Raw genomic sequence first — 23,650 nt, 5'->3', positions numbered from 1 at the left:
CTGATTAAATATGTATTGATACGTGCCAAGACATCATGGCCTTGAGAATAAATCAGTGAAGTAGCCACAAAAATCTCTGGTGTTTCGGTTGACATTCTAACCAATTTCAAAGGAAAGGAACAACTTGCACAGGGAAGGACATTTCCTGCTCATAACAGACTTTGTATGAGCAATCCTTCAAGTTACCCTTGTCACACCATGCAGGGATAAAAGTGTGCAGCCTGCAGAAGAAAACACCAGTGTTTCTATTATACTTAGTTTATAGATTCTAGCATTTCTAGTTTTGCCTATGAACTAACATGTATGTAACTTTCATGGGAATACCAGACCACCTGACCTGCCTCTTGAGAAACCTATATGCAGGGCAGGAAGCAACAGTTAGAACTGGACATGGAACAGACTGGTTCCAAATAGGAAAAGGAGTACGTCAAGACTGTATAGTGTCACTCTGCTTATTTAACTTACATGCAGAGTACATCATGATAAACGATGGGCTGGAAGAAGCACAAGCTGGAATCAAGATTGCCGGGAGAAATATCAATAACCTCAGATATACAGATGACACCACCCTTATGGCAGAAAGTGAAGAAGAACTAAAGAGCCTCTTGCTGAAAGTGAAAGAGGAGAGTGAAAAAGTTGGCTTAAAGCTCAACATTCAGAAAACTAAGATCATGGCACCTGGTCCCATCACTTCATGGTAAATAGATGGGGAAACAGTGGAAACAGGGGCAGATTTTATTTTTCTGGGTTCCAAAATCACTGCAGATGGTGATTGCAGCCATGAAATTAAAAGACACTTTACTCCTTGGAAGGAAAGTTATGACCAACCTAGACAGCATACTAAAAAGCAGAGACATTACTTTCTCAGCAAAGGTCCACCTAGTCAAGGCTATGGTTTTTCCTGTGGTCACGTATGGATGTGAGAGATCGACTATAAAGACAGCTGAGCGCTGAAGAATTGATGCTTTTGAACTGTGGTGTTGAAGAAGACTCTTGAGAGTTCCTTGAACTTCAAGGAGATCCAACCAGTCCATCCTAAAAGAGATCGGTCCTAAGTGTTAATTGGAAGGACTGATGTTGAAGCTGAAACTCCAATACTTTGGCCACCTGATGTGAAGAACTGACTCATTAAAAAAACCCCTGATGATGGGAAAGATTGAAGGCAGGAGGAAAAGGGAACGACAGAGGATGAGATGGTTGGATGGCATCACCGAGTCAATGGACATGAGTCTGTGTAAACTCCGGGAGTTGGTGATGGACAGGGAGGCCTGGTGTGCTGCAGTCCATGGGGCTGAAAAGTTGGACACGACTGAGCAACTGAACTGAACTTACAAATTATTATCCGTATACTGCGAATGGGAACTCAAGCTTTACTGGTGTATTTCATCAAAGAATTTGAGGACCACTGTTCTAGAGTCCTTCGAAGGCCTCAAAAGAAAAAGTAAAAATTGTATTTAAAGTCACAGGACTTCCCTGGTGGCTCAGACAGTAAAGCGTCTGTCTACAATGTGGGAGACCCGGTTTCGATCCCTGGGGTGGGAAGATCCCCTGGCGAAGGAAGTGACAGAGGAGCCTGGTAGGCTACAGTCCATGGGGTCGCCAAGAGTCGAACACGACTGAGCGACTTCACTTTCACTTAAAGTCACAGAGCTCGTTCAAAATACTAGCAATGGAGAAATGTTACGTGGCTGGGGAACGTACTTAAGGGCCCTGGAGACAATCCCGCAGGAGGTTCCTTATATAACTGTTAGGAATGAAAAAAAGTTCGTACTGTTTGCAGGTTTGGGTCATCGCCGGGAACAACTAGAGGCAGATGTTCACACACCCAGCACAGTTCAACCGCCTGAACTGCTTGGTGCACAACCCACAGGGGCCGCCAGGTTCAAGTGAGCAGTACCCGCTTTCGCACCTGGCAACTCTGCCCAGAAACTCCATGGCCACTGCCGTTCTGGAGTGAGAGCTCAGAGATCCGCGCCCCGACTTTGAACCAGAGCCAAAAGCTCCGCCAGAAGCCGTGCGTACAGGCGGGGGCCAGCGTCACGCGTTCACCGTACGTGCTCTCGCGCCGGCGCGCTGCCGTCTTCGCGCCTGTATGCAGCTTCTGCGGGGCGAATCCGCCTTCCCGCTACTTCGTCACTTCCGGCGGACGCTCAGCGTCTTTCGTGTCGTCACTTCCTGCCGGTACCGGTGTGGACGGTACGGGTCGTGGCCGCCCGTTCTCCGTTTCTCCCCTTCCCCTACTCTCTTCCTTCCTTCCCTTTCCCTCCCTCGGCGGCGGTCGGTCTCCCGTCGCGGACTCCCTGACCCGTCCCTAACCCCTTCCTGACCTTGGGGCCACCGGATTGGCCTTTTTCTGTGCCTTGGCCCAGCGTCAGTGTCGGGGCGGGGGCCTTGAAGAGCCGGAGGCGCTGCCACAGAGGAGAGAAAAGACTAGACGACCCCTCGGCTCTGCAGCGCGATCTCTCGGCTCGCCGCCGCCATGGCGATGAGGCAGACGCCGCTCACCTGCTCTGGCCACACGCGGCCTGTGGTGGATCTGGCCTTCAGTGGCATCACGCCTTATGGCTATTTTCTAATCAGCGCTTGCAAAGGTGAGCGGGGCCGGTAGTCGGGCCCCTGATGGCTGAGGTCGGGCGGAAAGCGAACGAGGTTGGCATCCCCATTGCGGAACGAACTGCGGCTCTCGCAGCGTTTGAGGTTAGGGCCCCACGGCGGGCTGATGGGGAGAGGAGTAGTTGTTAGGGCTTCCGCAGCTGACGCCGAGAGGCTTTGCTAAGTAATGCCCCTAAAGAAGGCTTCTCATTTTACCTTTATTGCTATTTTTGGAAAAGCTGAACTGTGCGCTTGCCTAGACGTCCGGGCCAACAAACAGTGTAAATATCTCTCAAGGATTTGGCAGAATGCAGCAACTAGGCCAGGCCTTACTTTACGAAGACTTAGCATTCCTGTTATCTCATTGAATAGTCTTTTCTCGCATGGAATTTTTCATTTCCGTTTTCCATCTTTCAAGTGGAAGCTGTGTGTGTGGGTGTGTGATGGAAGCTGAGATTTGTGTTAAGAAGTTTGTCCAAAATAAGACTCAAATCTAGATTGTTTTGACGCAGGTCAATCTTTTTACCTAGTTACAGATGCTTCCCAAAGAGAATGTGCAGCTGGGTTTCTCATTGAATTTATTTCTGAACAATCCTTAGTGACCCCAGTGAGTGAGAATAGTTCAGACAACAAAAACAGCTTCCACTTTGTTTTTCAATATGATCGTTTTATGTTTGAGTCTTAGATTTTAAGTCCTCCGAACTTCTAAGTCGCATATCTTCTTCAATATTTTTTAGATGGTAAGCCTATGCTTCGCCAGGGAGATACAGGAGACTGGATTGGAACATTTTTGGGTCATAAGGGTGCCGTTTGGGGCGCAACATTGAATAAAGATGCCACCAAGGCAGCGACAGCCGCTGCAGATTTCACAGCGTAAGTGCAGCCAGAAATGGCCACCTTGGAAGTTCTCTGTGTATTGTGCTCTGAAATGATCAAAACGTCGTTAAAGGTTACTCGTGAAATTCTTACTGCCTACCATATGGAACACCCCGTGTTGGATCGCACCAGAATTCCAGCCTGATCCTACTTGCTTCTTTCTCTTAAATGATTCTCAGACTCAAATGACTTCATTTTGTGTAGGGGTGAAATCTAAATTGTTGATTTTCCCCTTGCATCTAGATTATCGTCATCTTTGTTGATTGCACTAGCAGAATGTCTGCTGATGCCATTATTTCTTATGCCACTGCCATCTTAGTTCAGGTCCCTACCACTAGTCGTTTCTCATCTGTTCATCCTCCCTGGTGCTGTCAGTTTTCTTCCTGAACACAAATATCAGGTCACTTCTCTAGCTAATGCTTTTCCTGTCTTACCTCTGCTTTGTCAGAGATCCATGACCTTGGGTGTACATTATTAGAAGCTTTTAAAACACTTATATACATATTGGTCTGGGTGGGGGTAGGGGGGCAGTAAAGTCCCCAACAACAGTTTATTTCCTTGCCAGAAGTTCTTCTAGGTGATTCCGATGTGCAGCCTTTAATCATCGGCCTAAAGGTTAAATTTCAGTTGTTGCCTCTTTACACTTTGGCCCATCCTAGTTCACCATCATCATCTGCCCTGCGCACCCCGTGCCCCACAGCCTGGTTATACTCATTGTGGCCAGAATGGACCTTACTTACTCTGATTTTTGGCTCTGCATATATTATTAAGCTGGCTTGCCAATGACCCACTTTCCTGTCTGCTCATGTGTGTCATGTCTTACATAACCTTGGTCCCTCTACTTCCTAATGTTTGTGACTTAGCAGACACTTAAATGTTTTAAGGAAGGCAATGTCAAGGGTTATTGTACATGTGTAGACTGAGTTGAGAGTCTTGAGAGTGAAAGAGGTTTTTAAAAATTGGTTTTTTAAAACAGAATTTTACACTAAAGAGCGATTGTGAATGTGTTGTGCCTTTGTATTAAGCAAACATACTAGGTTTATTATGAAAAATAAAGGCAGATTGATTGAGGTGGTGCATACATGACTGTATTTGTTGAAACTTGTAGAGCTCTGTGCCGTGGAGTGAGTTTTACAAGACATAATTTTTTTTTAATAGAATTTTTAAATAAACAGAGGGAGATACAATCCCATGCTGATGTGGGATTAAATTTGAGATGATAGATCAGTAAGAAAAATTAAAATGTCAGTTTGAACTTTTTTCTTTGCCTTCAAAGAATAGATGTTGTTATGTTTATGCATAACCATTGTAAGGGTTTGTGCTCTGCCCTATTGTGAGTCTATGCAATTCTGATAAAATAAGGAACTGCTTGGTTTTATGTAAATCGTTTAATGTCAAATGTTGCTTTAGAGGTCGGCATGCATGGTTATAATGTGACAGACTCCTTTGTTAATTATGGGATGTGAAAAATAGGAAGTAAAAGTGATTCTCATACAAGGAAGATTTGTGGAGGACTGGAAGGTGAGGGTGGAGAAGGCAATGGCAACCCACTCCAGTACTCTTGCCTGGAAAATCCCATGGACGAAGGAGCCTGGAAGGCTGCAGTCCATGGGGTCACTAAGAGTTGGGCACGACTGAACGACTTCACTTTCACTTTTCACTTCATGCATTGGAGAAGGAAATGGTAACCCACTCCAGTGTTCTTGCCTGGAGAATCCTAGGGACGGGGGAGCCTGGTGGGCTGCCGTCTGTGGGGTCGCACAGAGTCAGACACGACTGAAGCGACTTAGCAGCAGCAGCAGGAAGGTGAGGGTGTCCGTTCCCTCTTTTTACTCACACTGTTGGCTGTGTTAAACTTCTGCCTCTTATAGTACTTATTGACTTACTTGTTGTTGCTTCTTGAGGCCATGGGCCATGTCTTATATTTTTTGTATACCTGGCTTGTTGAGCACTTTGTCAAACAAATAACTTAAGGAAGTTTCTGAAGCAGAAGGACTAAGAATGGATGAATTACAGATCTTGGTTTTGTTTCTGAGACATGTGTCTCCTGTGAGTTCAACCTATTTTTTTCCCCTTCTATTTCTCCAAAGTTTATCTTTTGCTGAGTCCGTTAGGAACATTGTCACTGGGAGAGAATGTCATTGGTTTCATAACAGAGATAGAAAACTGGAATTAACAACTCTGCGAACCCAGGGACTGTAGCCTGCCAGGTTCTCCTGTCCATGGAATTCTCCAGACAAGAATACTGGAGTGGGTTGCCATTTCCTTCTCCAGGAGATTTCAGATATTTGTTAGGTGGATTTTTAAAATGTCATTATTGAAACTAGGTCCTCGGTTTGCTAAGTTAATAGTTAATAAAGTGATATTTTAAATTTGATTAGGTAAAATGTAACAAAATCTTAGACACTACAGACATTAGCATTAAAATAGGCGATCTTTTAAATTGCATTTCTGGAGAGATTCATTTCTGTTAATCTCAGTTATGTGTTATCTGGCTCAAACATGAGTGCTAATGACATGAGCAAAATGCTCTGTCTTCTCTTGCCTGATGGACAGTCTTGCTCTGATCTGAGGCTTGTACAGAAGCTTGTTAGGAATGATACCCATCTCTGTAAAATCTATGAAGACCTGATGTACATTTGACAAATTGTAATGCCAGCCCTTAGGAAAAGAAACGAAGTGCATTAGATAGAAATTACTGCTCATGTGATAATTACTCTGAAATGGAGAGAGGAAAAGGTGTGAAAAATATGGCACTTTAAATATTTAACAGAGCTCTGAAAAGAGTAGTCAGGATTTTATCTTGCTGCTAGAAGCACAGTTATCTTTGTTTTTAGGTCACTAACAGCATTAATAACCCAAGTCATACATTTGAGGACGTTTCTCTGTATAGGTATTCAGTGTTGTTTTGGGGCTTTCTTAACATTTCAGGTCTTAGTGTCTGTGTTTACACGGGGTTATTAAAAACATGAATGCTGGGGCCAGATTGTGTTTGAACCCTGGCTCCATCCTTTAGTAGCTCTGTGATCTTGTGAACTTCATTTAACCTCTCTTTTTCGCAGTTTCATCATCTATAAAAGTGAGAATAGCAATAGTGCCTACCTCTCGTCATGAATGGACTTCCCTTGTGGCTCAGCTGGTAAAGAATCTGCTCGCAATGCGGGAGACCTGGGTTCAGTCCCTGGATTGGGAAGATCCCCTGGGGAAGGGAAAGACTACTCACTCAAGTATTCTGGCCTGGAGAATTTCATGGACTGTGTAGTCCATGGAATCGCAAAGAGTCAGACACAACTGAGCAACTTTCATTCGTCGTGAATATTAAATGAGTTGATATGTTTATATTTAGAATATTACCTGAAATCTAGTAGCTATGTAAATGTTAACATGTGTAAGATAACACTGATAGCTACCACCCCAATAGACCAAAGTCATGTGTTCTTTTGGAACATCTGTGGCTTAAGCCAAGAAACCTTTGGGTTTCATGCAAGGAAGTTCTAGTAGATCTAAATAGCAAGAGGGAATACTTTTGGGTTTTTTCCCCTCTCAGTTCAAGCTTTCAGATGCCATGATGTAGTGGGAAAGATGTAAGCATTTGCATTAAGCAGGCCTGAATTCAGGCTTCCCTAGTGGAACCTGCCTGCCAATGCAGGAGACGTAGATTCCATCCCAGGGTCAGGAAGATCCCCTGGAGAAGGAAATGGCTACCCACTCCAGTATTCTTACCTGGGAAATCCCACGGACAGAGGATCCTGGTAGGTTACAGTCCATGGGGTTGCAAAAGAGTCAGACACAACTTCGCAACTAAATAACAAGGCCTGAGTTCATGTGCTAGCCATACTTTGTATTTTCCATTTGATCACGAGATGTTTCTTAAACCTCTTGTTTCGTATTTGTCAAATGAATGTAAGCCAAGCGTGGTTTGGGGGCAAGTCAGAGAGATTTTTTTCACTTACATGCCTGAATGTAGCCTTGTGTCAGTTGCATAGCAGGTGCTTGGTTAGTGGGAACTGAGACTTAACCCTCATTTGCTGTGTGTCTGTCTGTGAAGTGTGGGGATGTGTGCATCCTTTCTTTGTATTCTCATTTAATGACCTGTATGGGCTCTGCTGTTATGGAACTTGACCCAATAAAGAAGAGCTCATTAGTGTAATTTTAGGTGTCATGTTTATCTAAAGGAGAATTTTGTCCGTTTTTCTTATAGACAAGGTATATTCAGCAGGGCTGGTCCGTGAGTCAGTTTGGAATGTTGTCTTGAGGTAATTTGGGCAGGCAAGTCAGCTGAAACTATCCCTGAAACACCATTCTCTTTATATCTTTTAATTCGTCTTTTAATTCATAGAGCTAATGTTACCACCACATCTCCTGATCCTCTTTTTTTTTTTTTTTTTTCCTCTTGTAAAAAGCCAATAGGAAGAGCTAAATTTTCTCTGAGTAAGGTTCTCAGTAAATCAAAGGTGCTTGTGTCTCCTTTTTGATGGCTTGGCCATCATGTTAAGACAGGCAGTCATTTTCCCAAAATAGCTTAATTTTTTGTTAAGGCCTTAAAGAAGTATGTTAAGCAGCCCCTCTTTTGAGACTGGTAACTCCCTTCTCAGAATATGAAAAGTATTGAACAGATAGCATTGATCATATGCAAAAAACTGAGGACATAAGAGGTATCACTAGTTTAGGGAGATGGCAGGTACATCTTGAGTTGTACAGAGATGAATGCTACAGGATTAGCTGTTGAGAGGGTATTGTTACTGATGTTTCATTAACCACCTTCCTTTATGGACCCTTCCTGCCATTTCTCTCAGGGAGCTCTATGGAGGATGTCCTTTCCCCTGCTTTGATTTGATCCCTGTAGCCAGCTAGTTATAACTGTTTCTTGCCTGGAGTTTAGGTTATTCCTGATTCCTTTTAGGATTCTAAGCTGTTTTTAGGACTCTTATTGGGAATAATGGAAATGTGCCAAAGTTAGTACAAGTGACTAGAACATGTTCTATTGGAGAGGGTGGCACTTGATTTTACTAGTGTATCTAAGTGGGAGGAAAGCGAGTGTAGATATATTGGCCCTCTGGATGGTGCTAGTGCAGTCGCTCCAGTTCTTGCCTCTGCAACAACGAATGGACATGATCTAAGCAGAATAATTAGATTTTGGGGAGTTTGGGGAAGATGATTGAATATCCTTGAAATTAGATTTTGGGGAGTTTGGGGAAGATGATTGAATATCCTTGAAATTAGTATCTCTAAGGACATCACCCAGAGTTTCTTTGAGACTCGAGAGTATGTGAATAGGATAGAGATTTCAAATATATTTGATATTTTCTTCACTTTTGATGTGCTTAGTCGCTCAGTCATGTCCAACTCTTTGCAACCCCATGGACTATAGCCTGCCAGATTCCTCTGTCCACGGGGATTCTCCAGGCAAGAATACTGGAGTGGGTTGCCAGAACCTTCTCCAGGAGATCTTCCCGACCCAGGGATTGAACCTAGGTCTCCTGCATTGCAGGTGGATTCTTTACCATCTGAGCCACCTCGGAAGCCCTATGATACCTTCTGTTACTATAGCAGTCTAATCTATGTGAACTCTTCACCGATTTCCCTGTGATTAAGAGTAAACATGTAGACAAAACTAAAAGTAAAGTAAAATTAAACAGTATAAGCTGAGTTCTGTGGAAGAACAGAAAGGAATGGTTGATGGAAGTGAGAAAAATAGAAGGTTTAGTGAAAAAATAGCATTAGTGATAAACCCTGAGGATGAGTAGAACTGTGATAGCTGAGAATGTAAACTTTGTTGTTGTTGCTCAGTCGCTAAGTCGTGTCCAACTCTTGTTGCAATCCCTTTGTCCATGGGATTTCCCAGGCAAGAACACTGGAGTGGCCTTTCTGACCCAGGGATTGAGCCCTCGTCTCCTGCATTGGCAAGTGGCTTCATTACCACTGAACCACCAGGGAAGCCTAAGATTATAAAAATACAGACTAAGTAGAGCGCTATGAGCAAAGACAGAGGAGCCATGGCTTGTGTGCAGGATTGTTTATAATCTGATGTGACTAGATTCAGAGAAATAATGCAAAATGAGGTTGGGAAAGTAGGGTTGGACCAGAGAGTTGAATTGGAAATGGGAGAGGGTGGAATAGGTTTCCTGTGCAAAGAGAAATTAGTCTTTGAGAGTTTAGTAGCAATGCCACTCACAGTTGACATTGTCTCTCTGAGCATACTGTTACACTTCTCTACAATGTTTCCATTTCTCCCCTGGTGTGTTTCTCCATGCTCTTTAAGGCTACCGGTTTTGATGCTTAGATTTTATTTATTTTTTAAATTTATTTGACTGCGTTGGGCTGGGTCCTAGTTGAGGCACTCCGGACCTTCATTATGTCATGCAGTATCTTTCATTGTGGCTCTCTGACTTAGTTGCTCCCCACCTTTTGGGATCTTAATTCCCCGACCAGGGGTGGAGTTCATGTCGCCTGCATTGCCAGGCAGATTCTTAACCACTGGGCCACCAGGGAAGTCCCTTAATTATATTTCTTAAACATATTATTGTATATATACATATATATATATATATATATATATATACATATATATATATATATATATATATTTCCCCCCCTCAGCTAAAGCTAACACTACTGAAGCAAGAACTTTGGGGCCTTTTTTTTTTTCCTCCCTTTTGTCTCCCTTTTCTCCCTTTTGAGTCTTGAGTGACATACTTGATACGTTTATTCTGTGTTTAATGAGTGAAGAAAAAAATACTCCTTGCTTTCTCTGTTTTTCTTTTGTTTTCTCTGTTTCATTGTTCACTTTATTCCTAAAAATAAATGTCAATTACATTAGAATGGAATTATTAGAATAATTATTATGGAGCATAGCTTGTTCCTCATAACAATTTCTTTTTCCCATGTGGAAGGTTTTCTTGTTTATTTTTCATTCACCTCTTCTGATCTAAAATGAATTTTTTCTTCTTCTTTATTGTTCAGGCTTTTTTATTTGGGGGAACTTCTTAACAGTATTTCTGTGAACTATTATTTAATCATTATCCCCCAGCATACACATACGTACATATGTGTGTATAGACACACAATCACACATATACTTTGGGTTGGGATGGGTTTGTTGGAAAACCTACAATTGAGAGATTTGAAAACTTATAATTAAAATCCTCAACATTAGCATTATGTAATCAAAGGCTGATACTTTGTGTGGAGGTTAATTGGACTAGGATTTGAAAATTAAGTCAACTTTGAGGGAGAGATGGGAGAGTATTTTTTTCTCTACCGTCTTGATTTAAAATTTTATGTAATCTCTTTTTCCTGTAAAAAATTTTAAAGTATTTATTGTTTTTCATCTCTTGTTTCTTGTGTATATGAGAATATAGATGAAAAAAATTGGAAAGGTGAAACTGAATTGATTAAAATGTTTGCAGTCGTGTTATAAGAATATTATGGCTACAGGCTAAAAGGAAAGTAAGGATTTATGGTTCATGGATCTTATTTACTTAAATTTGATCTTTTCCATTGTCAAAATTATATTGCTGTATCATTTTTACCTTATAATACATTTATATAACATCTCAAATAACTTATTTGGTAACTAATTATCAAAATTACCATATGTTTGTCTTTTACTTTTTTATGTTTTACTTTTAGCAAAGTATGGGATGCTGTCTCAGGAGATGAACTGATGACCCTGGCTCATAAACACATTGTGAAGACGGTGGATTTTACGCAGGTATTAGAAAGTGGAATTTGTTTTAGGGAGTTAAATTGCTGTTATTATAGAATATGTCTGTGGTTTTAAATTTGATTGGCTTGTGTTTAGTTCATGTTTGGTTTTGTGGGGGAGTATTTTGTATATGCTGGTTACATTTGATTTGACTTTAGATTAAACTGTACACCTTTACAGTTGACTCTTGAATAAAACAGTTTGAACTGTAGGGTCCACTTAACATGAATTTTCTTCAGTGGTAAATACTGCAGTGTTACACAGTCCACAGTTGGTTGAATCTTTGGATGTGGAGGAACTGAGTGTCGGGGGGGGAACCACATATATAGAGGACTGGCTGTAACTGATAACGTGGATCTTCCACTGTGTGGAGGGTGGTGCCTTAATCCCTGAGTTGTTTAAGTCAACTGTATTTTTTCTTGGTTGATCCTATGAGATTTTTAAGAACCCTGGAACTCTTGTATCAACAGTAGCAACAAACATCTAAAAAACCCAAGTAATGTTTCCCAGTGACTTAGAAGGGAGAGGATAAATTTGAGATCGTCACAGTCATACTGCTCAGTAGGCAGCGGGATCAGAGCCAACTGAGAGAAGCCATGTGGTTGGTGGTGTGACATTTGAACTGGGAAGCTTACAGGATTTGGCAATTATGAGAAAGATAAATGCTCTATAGTATTTTCTCAGGAATAATTGATCTGTGTGCATCTCTTTGTGATATCTGTGAGCTTTATTTGCATTTTATGTAGTATTGAAGAAGCTGCAAAGAGATATAACTATTAAAGTAGTTAATCTAATACCTGTCTACTTGTATGTGTTTTCAGGATAGTAATTACTTGTTAACCGGGGGACAGGATAAACTGTTACGCATATATGACTTGAACAAACCTGAAGCAGGTAATTTTAATTCATATGTATTTGTGGTTTTGTTTTCTTTTAATTTAAATAACTTTTCCTGATTAAAGGAATTCATGTTCAGTACTCAAATTAGGAAAATGTAGTCACAAAGAAAAAATTACATTTTAATCCACCACCCAGTCCATCCCCCACCCCCATCATGTGGCGTCTTTTATTCCCTGACCAGGGATCAAACCCACACCCCCTGTATTGGAAGCTTGACCACTGGACTACCAGGAAAGTCTCATCATCCAGTATTATTAATTAATGACTTTCTTTTTCGGTTCATGTTTTTCCAGTCTTTTTTCATTTTTATTGCAGATTTTTTTAAATGGATTTTTTTTACACTATTAAGAAGAAAAGTTTATCCTGATAAACGTTTATTATGACACTAAGTCTTAAAAGGTACATAACAGTGTTAACTACCTTTTGGTTAGAAGGAGTGGTTATTATCTGTAGAAGGTGAGAAGGGTAAGAATTTTCAATGTAAATATACATACTTAGATTTTTGAACCACATGGGTATATCAGCTATTCAGATGAATGTTTAAAATCTGTGGTAATTTTTTCATGTCTTTGAATACTCTGTTCATTCTTTCTATTGACTGTATGACTTTTCCATTCTATGGATAGGCAAACTAACCAATCTCCTATTATGGCCTACTTGGGCTATTTACAAATTTTCAAGATTAAAAGCAGTGTTATGCTAAACATCCTTATAGTTGCAAATATTTCACAGTTGTTTCTGTAGCATATCTACATAGAAATAGAATTGTTGGGACAAAAAGGAGATATATTTGGAAGCCATTAATAGATATTACCAAAGAGGCCACCAGTGAAGTATAAAAATGTACCTATATAGCCAGCCTGTTCTAGCAAACACTGATAACTGGCTTTATCTTTGCCAGATTAATAGAAAAATTCTTATTAATGTGAACTTGAAAAATAATTCATGAGGTTAAAATAGTCGAATACCATTTTAATTTACTTTTGTGGACTAATAAGCACCTGTTCATTCTCTTACTGGTTTTAAAATTTATTCTCATTTGTCATTTGCTTTTACATTTTGTTAGTAAGGTTTGTGTTATACACATTTTTAATAATTGGATGGTGAAATCTGTCATTTCCTCTATAAATTCTCTCAGTGCACAGAAGTTGTAAGAGATACATTTTCTTCCCTAGTCCAGATCTTCACCTCCATTTTGCAGTATTTCAGTGCTTTCCTAGTCACATGCTGCATATTTTAAAAGCTACCAAAATATGAGAAAAAATTTATTTATTATATATCAATTGGGTTCTTAAATTTTGTGTTGTGGGCACAGTTTATTCATAAGTCAGTAAGCTTTAGAAGCTTATAACAAAGTGAAAGCTACATTGGAAGTTAAGCAGTTATCCTTGAGATACCTTTTCTAAAGGTATTTCTAAGGTGAGGAAACAAACTGCGTTTATGTTTATTCTCCTTTGGTACCTGGGAATTAATAACTTTATGCTGAAACATGGCAGACTACTCTGACCTCACCAAATCAGTGTACCTTCTGATTCAGCAAGATAGTTGAAGGCTCAGGCAGATAGCTTTTGTCTTTTCCCTTTCTCAAAGCTGCCTTTTGGAAGTGACTCTTCCACTGTCTTGCATTAGAAAGAAGAGCGTTTCCCCGTTAGACGCCAGATTAGAAAGTTCAGGGGATAATCGGCTGCGATAATGTGTGCATGGTTTTCGTCTGTGTCTGATAGCAGTGTCTGTCTGTGTCTTGCATTCAGTTCTTGCTATCCACACAAACATCATGTAGCCGAAGAGTAAGCGGGGATCATAGTCCTGGTCTAGTGTGGTCTCTTCGGACCTGTCCACCGCTGGCCAGCCTCCAGATTCCCACACACAAAACTTTGGGGATAGAGATTGTTGCTTCGGGGAGGTTAATGTAAGATACCTGTAGTAACTTCTTCTTTTAAGTGATGGTGCAGGGCGGGGTGAGCAACTTTAAATGTTCGATTGTTAAACTCTGAGGTATAAGTGACTATTGTTAATCGCAGTTTACCAGTGAAGAAATGTAGCCTTCAAAAGGTTAAGTGGTTTGCCCAAAGTTAAAGTTGTATTGAATGGTATTGCCTGCAACATCTGCTTTTGCCCAGACATAGCAGGTGTATTAACAATTGTCTTTTAAATTGTTTCATCTGAAGAACCTAAGGAAATCAGCGGTCACACCTCTGGTATTAAAAAGGCTTTGTGGTGCAGTGAGGATAAACAGATCCTTTCAGCAGATGATAAAACTGTTCGGTGAGTAATTTTTCTTTAATAATTTTAAGTTTGAAAACATGTTTGACCTTGGAGCTTATAGTTAAGTTTTCTGTAACTATCATGTAGGAAGAATTGTGTCTGAACATTACAACTGTGGCTGCATCTGGGTCACATATTTTTGGAGCTGTCTTTATAAACATAGAGTGGGATTCACAAGACTTAATTAAAACTATTGACATCTTTATAAGCAGGTGCTCTTAACCTGGGTTGAGTGGACTGGCTGGCCACAGGGTATTAGAGTGTAAGAACCATTATTTAGAGCAGTGCTGAAATTGATTAGATTAGGAGATGATCTTAATAGCATAATCATTTGGGAAATATATTTAAAGTATTCGTTTGACTTTACCAACAAGCTACCAAATAATTTGGTGTTTTGTGCGAAAGCCACATTTCTCAGTATCATCTATAATTTGTGAGTTGGAGTGGAGGTTGTTTTACTACAGTTGTGGTTATTTTTTCATTAGTTAATCTGCGGGTGTAATTTAAGCTGTAAATATTTTTCTTACATGAGTAAATGCTACCTTCTTCTCTTTTTTATGCAGCCTTTGGGATCATGCTACTATGACGGAAGTGAAATCTCTAAATTTTAATATGTCCGTTAGCAGTATGGAATACATTCCTGAGGGAGAGATTTTGGTAATAACTTATGGACGATCTATTGCTTTCCATAGTGCAGTAAGGTATGTCTGAGAAGTATCTTCATTATCTTTTCTGGTAACAAAGGGGCAGTTTAGTGTACTTAACATTTGCAAGGCATGTACTAAGGTATTTAATTATTTTAAAGACAAATCTTGGCCTATATGATATAATATGGAAGAAGATTGTTTCCATACCTAATAATAGTGAGTTTTTTGAAAATTTGGTAGACTTTAATCAGAAGAATTAATCAGATTAATTTCCAGGTGTTTGGGACATTATTAGTAAAATTTACCAATTTTTAATGTATATTTTTCTTTAAAGATCCCTAGACTGATGCTGTAATTTATATTGTTCATGACTCTAAAACCTCTGTGATCTTGATTCTGCCATTTCACTTTAAAATTTCAGAAAAATTAGTGATTTTTCTTTCTGTTTCCAAGTAGGGCAGAGATTTAATGAATTCTTTAAAAGCAGACTTAATTTTATGATTATAAATATATTAAACGCTTATGTTGGAAATTTAGAAAACTTGGGTATAATCCTATAGCCATAGAACCAGAAAGTTACTGGTAGCTGTGTTTTTTGCTAGTCTTTTTTTCTTTGGGGGCTGTGTGTGTGTTTGTTTGTGTTTTTTTCTTTAGTTACAAGGATCCTAGTAAGTATAATTTTCATTTTTTTATTCTAAGATATTCTTAGCCATTAAAATTCTTTGGAAACATTTTTACTAGGTGTATTATTATAGAGTCTGAGTGAGTGAGAGAGTCACTTAGTCGTGTCCGACTCTTTGCAACCCCATGGACTATATAGTCCATGGAATTCTCCAGGCCAGAATACTGGAGTGGGTAGCTGTTCCCTTCTCCAGGGGATCTTCCCAGCCCAGGAATCAAACCCGGGTCTCCCGCGTTGCAGTCGGATTCTTTACCATCTGAACCACCAGGGAGGCATTATAGAGTCTACCATGTCACACATGAGTTCCCCTGTTTTAACTCTGAAGTGAGATTTATGATCGCATCTCTTGCATGTTTCTTCACAAGAGAATCCTGTCGGTAGAGTTGTCAGTTCAGAGGTCAGGAGTGTCATGGCTGGCGCAGTCTGCAGCCTGCGTGCAGCTTTGTCACCTTCCCCTGCCTGCCCATCCCGGCCCTGGACAGGTGCCTTCCACACGCTGCACTGCTCTCGGGTGGGTAAAATCACAGAGAAACAGGAGGGGATAACAACAGAACATGGTGTTTGAATAGGGATCAACAATTTTTCACAGGAATCTTTGGGAGACGTTTAGTCTGCCTGAAGTTGGAACAAGGTTGAACAGACAAGATGAGCAGGTGCTTTGGAAAGTGTGAAAACTACTAGTGAGCTCTGTTCTCCTCTCTCAGGAGAAGTAAGTGAAATTACTGAAGCTCTTGCAGAAAAGCCAGGACTTGTCAACAGATCTTGTTAATGAAGATGATGGCCACATTGAGTAACTCTTAAGAATTAAATGAACTGATGGGTGAAGAAGCATGTGAGAAATACAGAAAATCTATTGAGGAGTAAAAATGGAACCCCTGAATAAACTAGTTTAAGCAAACAAAACAGAGGGTAGGCATGTGTTTAAAGTTCTTAGTGTACATACCACTTATTTGATTTCAATAAAGAATGTACCACTTTATATTCTGACCAGCAGTCCTGACCTTTTCTCTGTAAAGGGCCACTTGCAGAGCTGAGCTTCATTGAATGGCTGAAGAAATGAGAAGGCAATCAAGATGGAGATGAGCAATTAAGAATGCTAGAGAGTTCACACACACACACACACACACACACACACACACAGTGAATTGATAATGGACTGTTATTGCCCAAAACCATTAAATTGTGCAACTGAGTTCATTGGTTGCTTCTGGACTTGGGCAGCGTGCAGCCCTGCTGTAGAACCTTGCCTGAAATGGTGGTGGTGGAGGTTTGCTGGCCTATTAAATATTCTGCCATTTAAGCCAGAAAGTTGCTATTCAGTGATCCTGCGTGAGTCATGACTAACTTTCATTTTCATGCTTTGTAGTGTGTGATGATGGGAGTAGGATGGCAGCATTTCCGAGCTGAAATGCTCTAATGTTTTGTGTTGGAAGCCTTTCAGGATTTTTAGGGTTAGCCTGGAAAAGGGTTAGCCGATGCCCAAACTCATTGATGTTCAAGGGAAGTTGCTGTTATGCATGGATTTTTATTACGTGGCTATAGTCTCAGATTTAGTTATTATCTTATAGCCTGATAGTTAAAAACTGAGGCATTTTGAGCAGTTTTATATTTCACAGCATTAAAGCTTTTTCCTTTGCAGAAAGTTAAAAGTTCTCAGCAGCTGAAAATAATATACAAATAACCCTTTATATTAGTTAATTGCTTGCTGTAAAAACTTCTTCTGTTTACCAAGTAATGCATGTTTGTCCTGGAAAAATTAAACAATGCAGAATTAAATTTTTTTTTTTTTCAAAGTAAGAATCCTAGTACATTAGCCATACGGTTTTCATTAACCAACCTAATCATTTCCAGGAAGGCATTCACTGCACAAAATGGATATCCCTCTATGGAATGGGCTGTATATTTTGGGTATGAATTTCACTTGGGCATAGTAGCCTTCTGGTTTTTTTTTTTTTCCCCCTAATATTATTTAGATATGTTTTTGTTTGGTGTTTTTCCTCTTTTAAAAATTATAGTTGACTTATAAGATTTAATTTCTGCTTTACAGCAAAATGATTCAGTCATACATATACATTCTTTTTTATAGTCTTTTCCATTAAAGATTTATCACAGGATATTGAGTATATTTTCCTCTGCTCTACAGTAGGGCCTAGTTCACCCATTCTCTATATAATAATTTGCATCTGCTAACTCCAGACTCCCACTCTATCCCTACCCCATCCCCCACCGCCCTTGGCAACCACGAGTCCATTCTGTCCTTGGGTCTGTTTTGTAGATAAGATCATGTGTCATCTTTTAGGTTCCACATATGGGATATCTTATGGCATTTGTCTTTCTCTTTCTGACTTACTTCACTTAGTATAATAATCTCTAGTTCCACCTATGTTGCTGCAAGTGACATTATTCATTTTTATGGTTGAGTATATTTTGTATTTATGTACCACATCTTCATTATCCATCCACCTGTCGGTGACCATTTACTTTCCAAGTCTTGGCTGTTGTAAACAGTGATGCTATGAACATAGGGATGCCTGTATCTTTTTGAATTATAGTTTTGTGTGGATACATACCCAGGAGTGGGATTACTGGATCATAATGGCAACTGTATTTTTAGCTTTTTGAGGAACCTCCATACTGTTTTCCATAATGGCTGTACCAACTTAACATTCCCACCAACAGTGTATAAGAGTTCCCTTATTTCCACACCTAGAGGGGTTTTTTTTTTTTTTTTTTAGCAGCACTTTGTTGTTCAGTCACTGCGTCATGTCTGACTCTTTTCAACCCTGTGGACTGTAGCCTGCCACGCTCCTCTGACCTCCTCACATATGTCAGTATGTTTGAATAAATGGATATTGTATTATTCCTTAAGTTTTAGAATTTAGGAACATTTTAAATGTAACATTATTTCCTCATATTATTTATGAAATATTTTAAACTTATAAATTTTTTTTTTTTTCTAGTTTGGACCCAATTAAATCCTTTGAAGCTCCTGCAACCATCAATTCTGCATCTCTTCATCCTGAGAAAGAATTTCTTGTTGCAGGTGGTGAAGATTTTAAACTTTATAAGTATGATTATAATAGTGGAGAAGAATTAGGTAAGTTGTCTTTTTTTTTTTCTCTTAAGATTATATAGGTACCTTGATCAAAGGTTAGGTTTCAGTGATTAACACTGCAATCAGTTAGCCAATTTTTTTAGCTCCTACTTGGTTTCTAGTTCTTCCCTTGTGGTTCAGTTGGTAAAGTGTCTACCTACAATGCAGGAGACCCGGATTCAATCCCTGGGTCGGGAAGATCCTCTGGAGAAGGAAATGTCAACCCACTCCAGTACTCTTGCCTGGAAAATCCCACGGATGGAGGAGCGTGGTAAAGAGGGGTCGCCAATAGTGGGACACGACTGAGTGACTTCACTTCACTTCACTCGCTCACTTGGTTTCTAGCTATCCTGCTTTACAGTCCAATGAATTTAAGCTTGTTAGAATTGTACACAGAGAATAAAACACAGTTTTGTTTTGTTTCTTTGGGAAAACTGATGGATTGTGTTGGGTAAATGGAACCTCAGTGAATACACTAAATAGAATCTATTTTAATTGTTCAGTGTTCATAATTTATTGGTTGAATATTAAGTGACTTAAATAGAGATTCTTTCCTGTTTTTATTTAATGTCACTTTTCAAGTTTTAGAATGTTTGGCCACATGTTTTATTCTCTGAAGAAGAGAAATTATTTGCTGGGTATCTGAGGTTGCAATTCGTGAATATAGAACCTTGGACGCAGACATTCTTATTTCAAAATCTCAAATTCTTTCTACTCATGATAATTTTTTATATTCATGATATCACAGTTATGATATTCCCTGAGAGAAGCTTGTGCATGAATGTCTTTGAGTTGAGAGGACATGGAGACAGAATAAGAACATTGGTCTAATAAACAGTTTCAAAAACTGGTAAGGTGATGAGGCATTAGAAAGTAAGTGAAGAAAGTTCGGAAATAAGGATATGCCTTAAACAGAATAACACCACTACTAATGTGTACATTTTCTCATTAAACTCTATATAGGATCGGCGTTGATCCTTTATCTTCATACTCTGTGATCGAATGACTAGTGGACTACAGCTCGTCTGCTAGGAGAGTATGAGGCAGAGTGTGTAAGAGAGCTCCATCTGGTGGTTCTCTGTAGTCATAGTAAGAATTGCTTCCTTGGTAAATAGTGAGTTTAGGATTTGAAAATGGGGATTGAATTGATAGACTTTAGACTTGCTTTCTGTAGACTTGAAGGTGGGGTGTCATTTACCTCCCTTTCTTTTTCTTTTTTTTTTTTTGGTTTATTTTAAAAGAGATTTCTAGATGTCTTTTTAAAATTTGTTTTTGGCTGTGCGGTGTGCAGCCTTTTCATCTAGTTGTGACGAGCAGGGGCTCTTCTCTGGTTGCGGTGCTTGGGCTTCTCATACTGATCTCTCTGCTTGCAGAATAAAATCTCAGTAGTTGTGGCTTGTGGGCCCTAGGGCTTTGGCTTAGTAATTGAGACATGCAGCTTAGTTGCCCCGCTGCATGTGGAATCTTCCCAGACCAGGCATCAAACTCATATCCTCTGCTTTTCGCGGGCAGGATTCTTAAGCACTGGACCATCACGGAAGTCTCCTTTATCTTTATTGGAACATGAAGTCTTGTTTTTTTGTTTTGTTTTGTTTATGATGAGAATGACTTTAGTTTTAATTCTTTGACTTTGCCCTCAGGAATTTCACATCTTCTCTAGCGTATCAATACTTAATGTCCTGTTTAAGTATTAAATTATCTAATACCCTTTCTCTTTCTCAGAATCCTACAAAGGACACTTTGGTCCTATTCACTGTGTGAGGTTTAGTCCTGATGGAGAACTCTATGCCAGTGGTTCTGAAGATGGAACATTGAGACTATGGCAAACTGTGGTAGGAAAAACATATGGCCTTTGGAAATGTGTGCTTCCTGGTAAGAATTTTTATTCATAATTTTGTATCATTTTTCATTATTGATTCTGTCTCTGTTTCTATCTTCTTTAGAATCAGGTTTAAGCAAAGAGTAGCCTGATGAATAAATCATCCATTAATCTCTGAATACTACTACTTATTGATCCTTACTAGTAAAGTAGACATGTTTTTAATAAAAATGCTGTTATTGATCCCAAGTAGTTAGAGTTTGGATCTAAAAGTCTGAATCTGAAAGATATACTATTTTAGAATTACAGTTATTAAAAAAAGGTGTTTTGCAGTTTATTGCTTACTGTAGTCTTGGTGTACTCTTCTTAGTTGTTAAAATACTAGAACTTGCTCATGATGTTGTAATTCATGTAATCATCATTGCTTTTCTTTTCATAGAAGAAGATAGTGGTGAGCTGGCAAAGCCCAAGATCAATTTTCCAGAGACAGCGGAAGAGGAGCTAGGTAAATACTAACAGTTAACTTCTGTAGGGTCCTGGAGGAAGTATTAGTTAACTCATTGGCAAAATCTATTCAATGTAAGCATATACTTAAATAATACGAAGTTTAAATATATGTATATTTATATATACATATAAATACATAAAAGATAAATCATTTTAAATATCTACTGCATGGTACTAGCCACGGAGATGTATCATGGAGATGACTGATATGGTTACTCTTAAAGAACTTAGAGTTTGACTTAGGATGCTAAAATAGACTGTTGCAGTTGTAATTTTTACTTAACACTTGTTAAGCACCAAGTGCTCTTGCCCAAATATAGAATTATAAATTGTAATGTGCTCTGATCAAATATATTATTGATTTAAATTCAAATCAAAAAAGGGAGCCAGAGCTTCAAAAATTTGACTTTAATTCAGTGTCTACTAGACAGTTGAAGTCACTGAAAATGTAGCCACAAAGAGAGCCCGGCTAGAGCAGAAGAGCTCGCTGGGAAATGGTCAGGTCTTTCCTCATTGCTTCTTAGTGGCCTGGGCTCATCGCTCGTGGCGTGTGTACTGTTCTCTTCTGCTTCCCCTCACCAGCATGCTTGAAAAACTTTTGATTCATTCCTTAATCTCACAGAAATATAGAGTGGCTTCTTTCCTTCCTTAAGTCGACTAATGTGACTTCCTGTTTTTGAATTGTAGAAGAAATTGCTTCAGAGAATTCAGATTCCATCTATAGTTCAACTCCCGAAGTTAAGGCCTGAGCACCAGGCAAATGCCACAGACAGTACACAACTTATGGACTAAAACAAGCAGAGAAAAGTGTCAGCCTCCAGAGTTACTCTCTGCTTACAGCAACATGAGCAGTAAATAATGAGGAATATGAATTAGCTCCAGTGCTGGAACTAACCTACTTGGTGATACCTATGAGTGAGAACACAAGAGTATCAGCTAAAGGCAGGTGGGGTTATGCTCTTATAATGTGATGGTCTGTTGTCTTTTTAATGAGTATGTGTAAGCCAACATCCAATTTCTCTTATTACAATTAGATTTCTTGTAGCTGTTTATGTTATTATGAAGAGGGAAAGTATATTGGCCTGTTTTTCTGACTTTTCCCTTAAAAGCAGAAAGCTGGGTTTTGTTTTGTTTTTTTTGCTTTAGTTATAAAGAAGAGGGAATACATGATAAAGTAACAGTTTGATTTCTCTTTTATTGTACACTGCTTCTGAACATCTAATTGTTTTTAGTTGTCTCAATAAAATGGCTCTAAAACAATGCTGTGTGTGTTTCTTGGGGAAATTGATAGATATGAGTAGTTGGGATGTTTTGGCTGTGCCAGGTCTTGGCTATGGCACTTGGGATCATTTTTTCAGTTGCAAATGCAGGCTCCTAGTTGCAGCATGTGAGATCTAGTTTCCTGACCAGGGATTGAACCCGGGCCCCCTGCACTGGGAGTGCGGAGTCTTAGCCACTGGACCCCTGGGGAAGTCCCCATAGATTGTAGTTTTATAAATGGCCAGAAAGTTTTTCTATATCATGTCAAGAGACCACCCAGGTAAAGAATCTGTAGTGGACAGAAATTGTTTCCTGATTTTGAAATTCAGGTACTTGCACTGGATTTTTGAAGTCTTCATGTGCTTTGGTAGAGTTTTATATACCTTTCTCCCTCCTAAGGTGAAGGTGAAAGTGAATTTGCTCAGTTGTGTCTGACTCTTTGCGACCCCATGGACTGTAGCCTACCAGGCTCCTCCATCCATGGGATTCTCCAGGCAAGAATACTGGAGTGGGTTGCCATTTCCTTCTCCAGGGGATCTTCCCTACCCAGGGATCGAACCCAGGTCTCCAGCATTGGAGGCAGACACTTTAACCTCTGAGCCACCAGGGAATCTCCCTCCTAGACAGAAATGCTTGAACTGCCTTTTAAGAAAACTTTCAGAAAAAAAAAAAAAACGACTTATTTAAATGATAGTTACTTGTTATAAGAAAAAAAAAGTTCAGAATTAGCAGCAAGATAGCAGAAAAATCACGCAAAATCCCACTAACCCCTAAAATCTGTTAAAATTGATCATTGCACATTAGTATACCTTTGTGTATATATATATACAGGTAGAAGAGATTTTATAAAAATGGGGGATAATTGTAGTCTTGCATTGTTTGTTTCACTACCATTTTAGGTTCAGGTGATAGTCCAAAAGCTGTTTTACCAGCCTTCTAATAAAATGGATCAACTGAGTTTAGATTTGTAATACATTTTGTTTTTTAATAGTATGGGCGGACTACTGAACTTATTTGGAAATACTTCAGACAAATGAATAATATCTGCCAAATTGCTTTTCTCTCCTTGTTTATCTTGTGAATGATCCTTGATAACTTTCCTTAAATAAAGTAACCAACCCCAAAATAAGTCTTTGAGGATTTCTGGTAACTGGAAGAAAGCACAGTAGGCTGTGACTGCCTTAGAGGTCCGAGAGAGGTGTGTTGCGGAAAGTCAACTGATGGTCCACACAGGGTCGCCCGGGTGGAGGAGGTGGGGGGAGGGTGTATTTTCTTGTCAGCTTGCCACATGCCTGATCCT

The 23,650-nt window shown here is 39.5% G+C and overlaps 1 protein-coding gene and 1 non-coding gene across 3 annotated transcripts; both read left to right on the top strand.

Annotated features, from left to right (window-relative positions):
• Positions 1 to 2,173: 2,173 nt before the first annotated feature.
• Positions 2,174 to 22,350, top strand: STRAP (serine/threonine kinase receptor associated protein). Of its 2 annotated transcripts, none has more exons than XM_052639709.1 (10): positions 2,174 to 2,591; positions 3,330 to 3,465; positions 11,101 to 11,182; positions 11,998 to 12,070; positions 14,245 to 14,341; positions 14,905 to 15,042; positions 18,631 to 18,767; positions 20,487 to 20,636; positions 21,026 to 21,088; positions 21,778 to 22,350. In XM_052639709.1, exons 1-10 carry the CDS (start codon positions 2,480 to 2,482, stop codon positions 21,837 to 21,839), a joined length of 1,050 nt encoding a protein of 349 aa, XP_052495669.1. In that variant the 5' UTR covers positions 2,174 to 2,479; the 3' UTR covers positions 21,840 to 22,350. The 2 variants fall into 2 exon arrangements, with proteins under 2 accessions (XP_052495669.1, XP_052495668.1); XM_052639708.1 differs by having other exon boundaries at positions 21,023 to 21,088.
• LOC128049145 (small nucleolar RNA SNORA23) lies at positions 13,763 to 13,946 on the top strand. Its single transcript, XR_008199508.1, has one exon. It is a non-coding gene; the product is annotated as a small nucleolar RNA SNORA23 (small nucleolar RNA).
• Positions 22,351 to 23,650: the final 1,300 nt, after the last annotated feature.

The sequence above is a fragment of the Budorcas taxicolor genome, chromosome 5 (genome assembly GCF_023091745.1).
Source record: "Budorcas taxicolor isolate Tak-1 chromosome 5, Takin1.1, whole genome shotgun sequence".
Lineage (NCBI taxonomy): Eukaryota > Metazoa > Chordata > Mammalia > Artiodactyla > Bovidae > Budorcas > Budorcas taxicolor.
This window is presented reverse-complemented; position numbering and strand designations above follow the sequence as displayed.

Bases quoted from the DNA above. Each gene is read 5' to 3' on its own strand.
- STRAP (XM_052639708.1), top strand. From the start codon at position 2,480: ATGGCGATGAGGCAGACGCCGCTCACCTGCTCTGGCCACACGCGGCCT. The intron at 14,342-14,904 runs GTGAGTAATTTT...TTTTTTATGCAG, and splicing joins GCAGATGATAAAACTGTTCG to CCTTTGGGATCATGCTACTA. The intron at 18,768-20,486 runs GTAAGTTGTCTT...TCTCTTTCTCAG, and splicing joins TAATAGTGGAGAAGAATTAG to AATCCTACAAAGGACACTTT.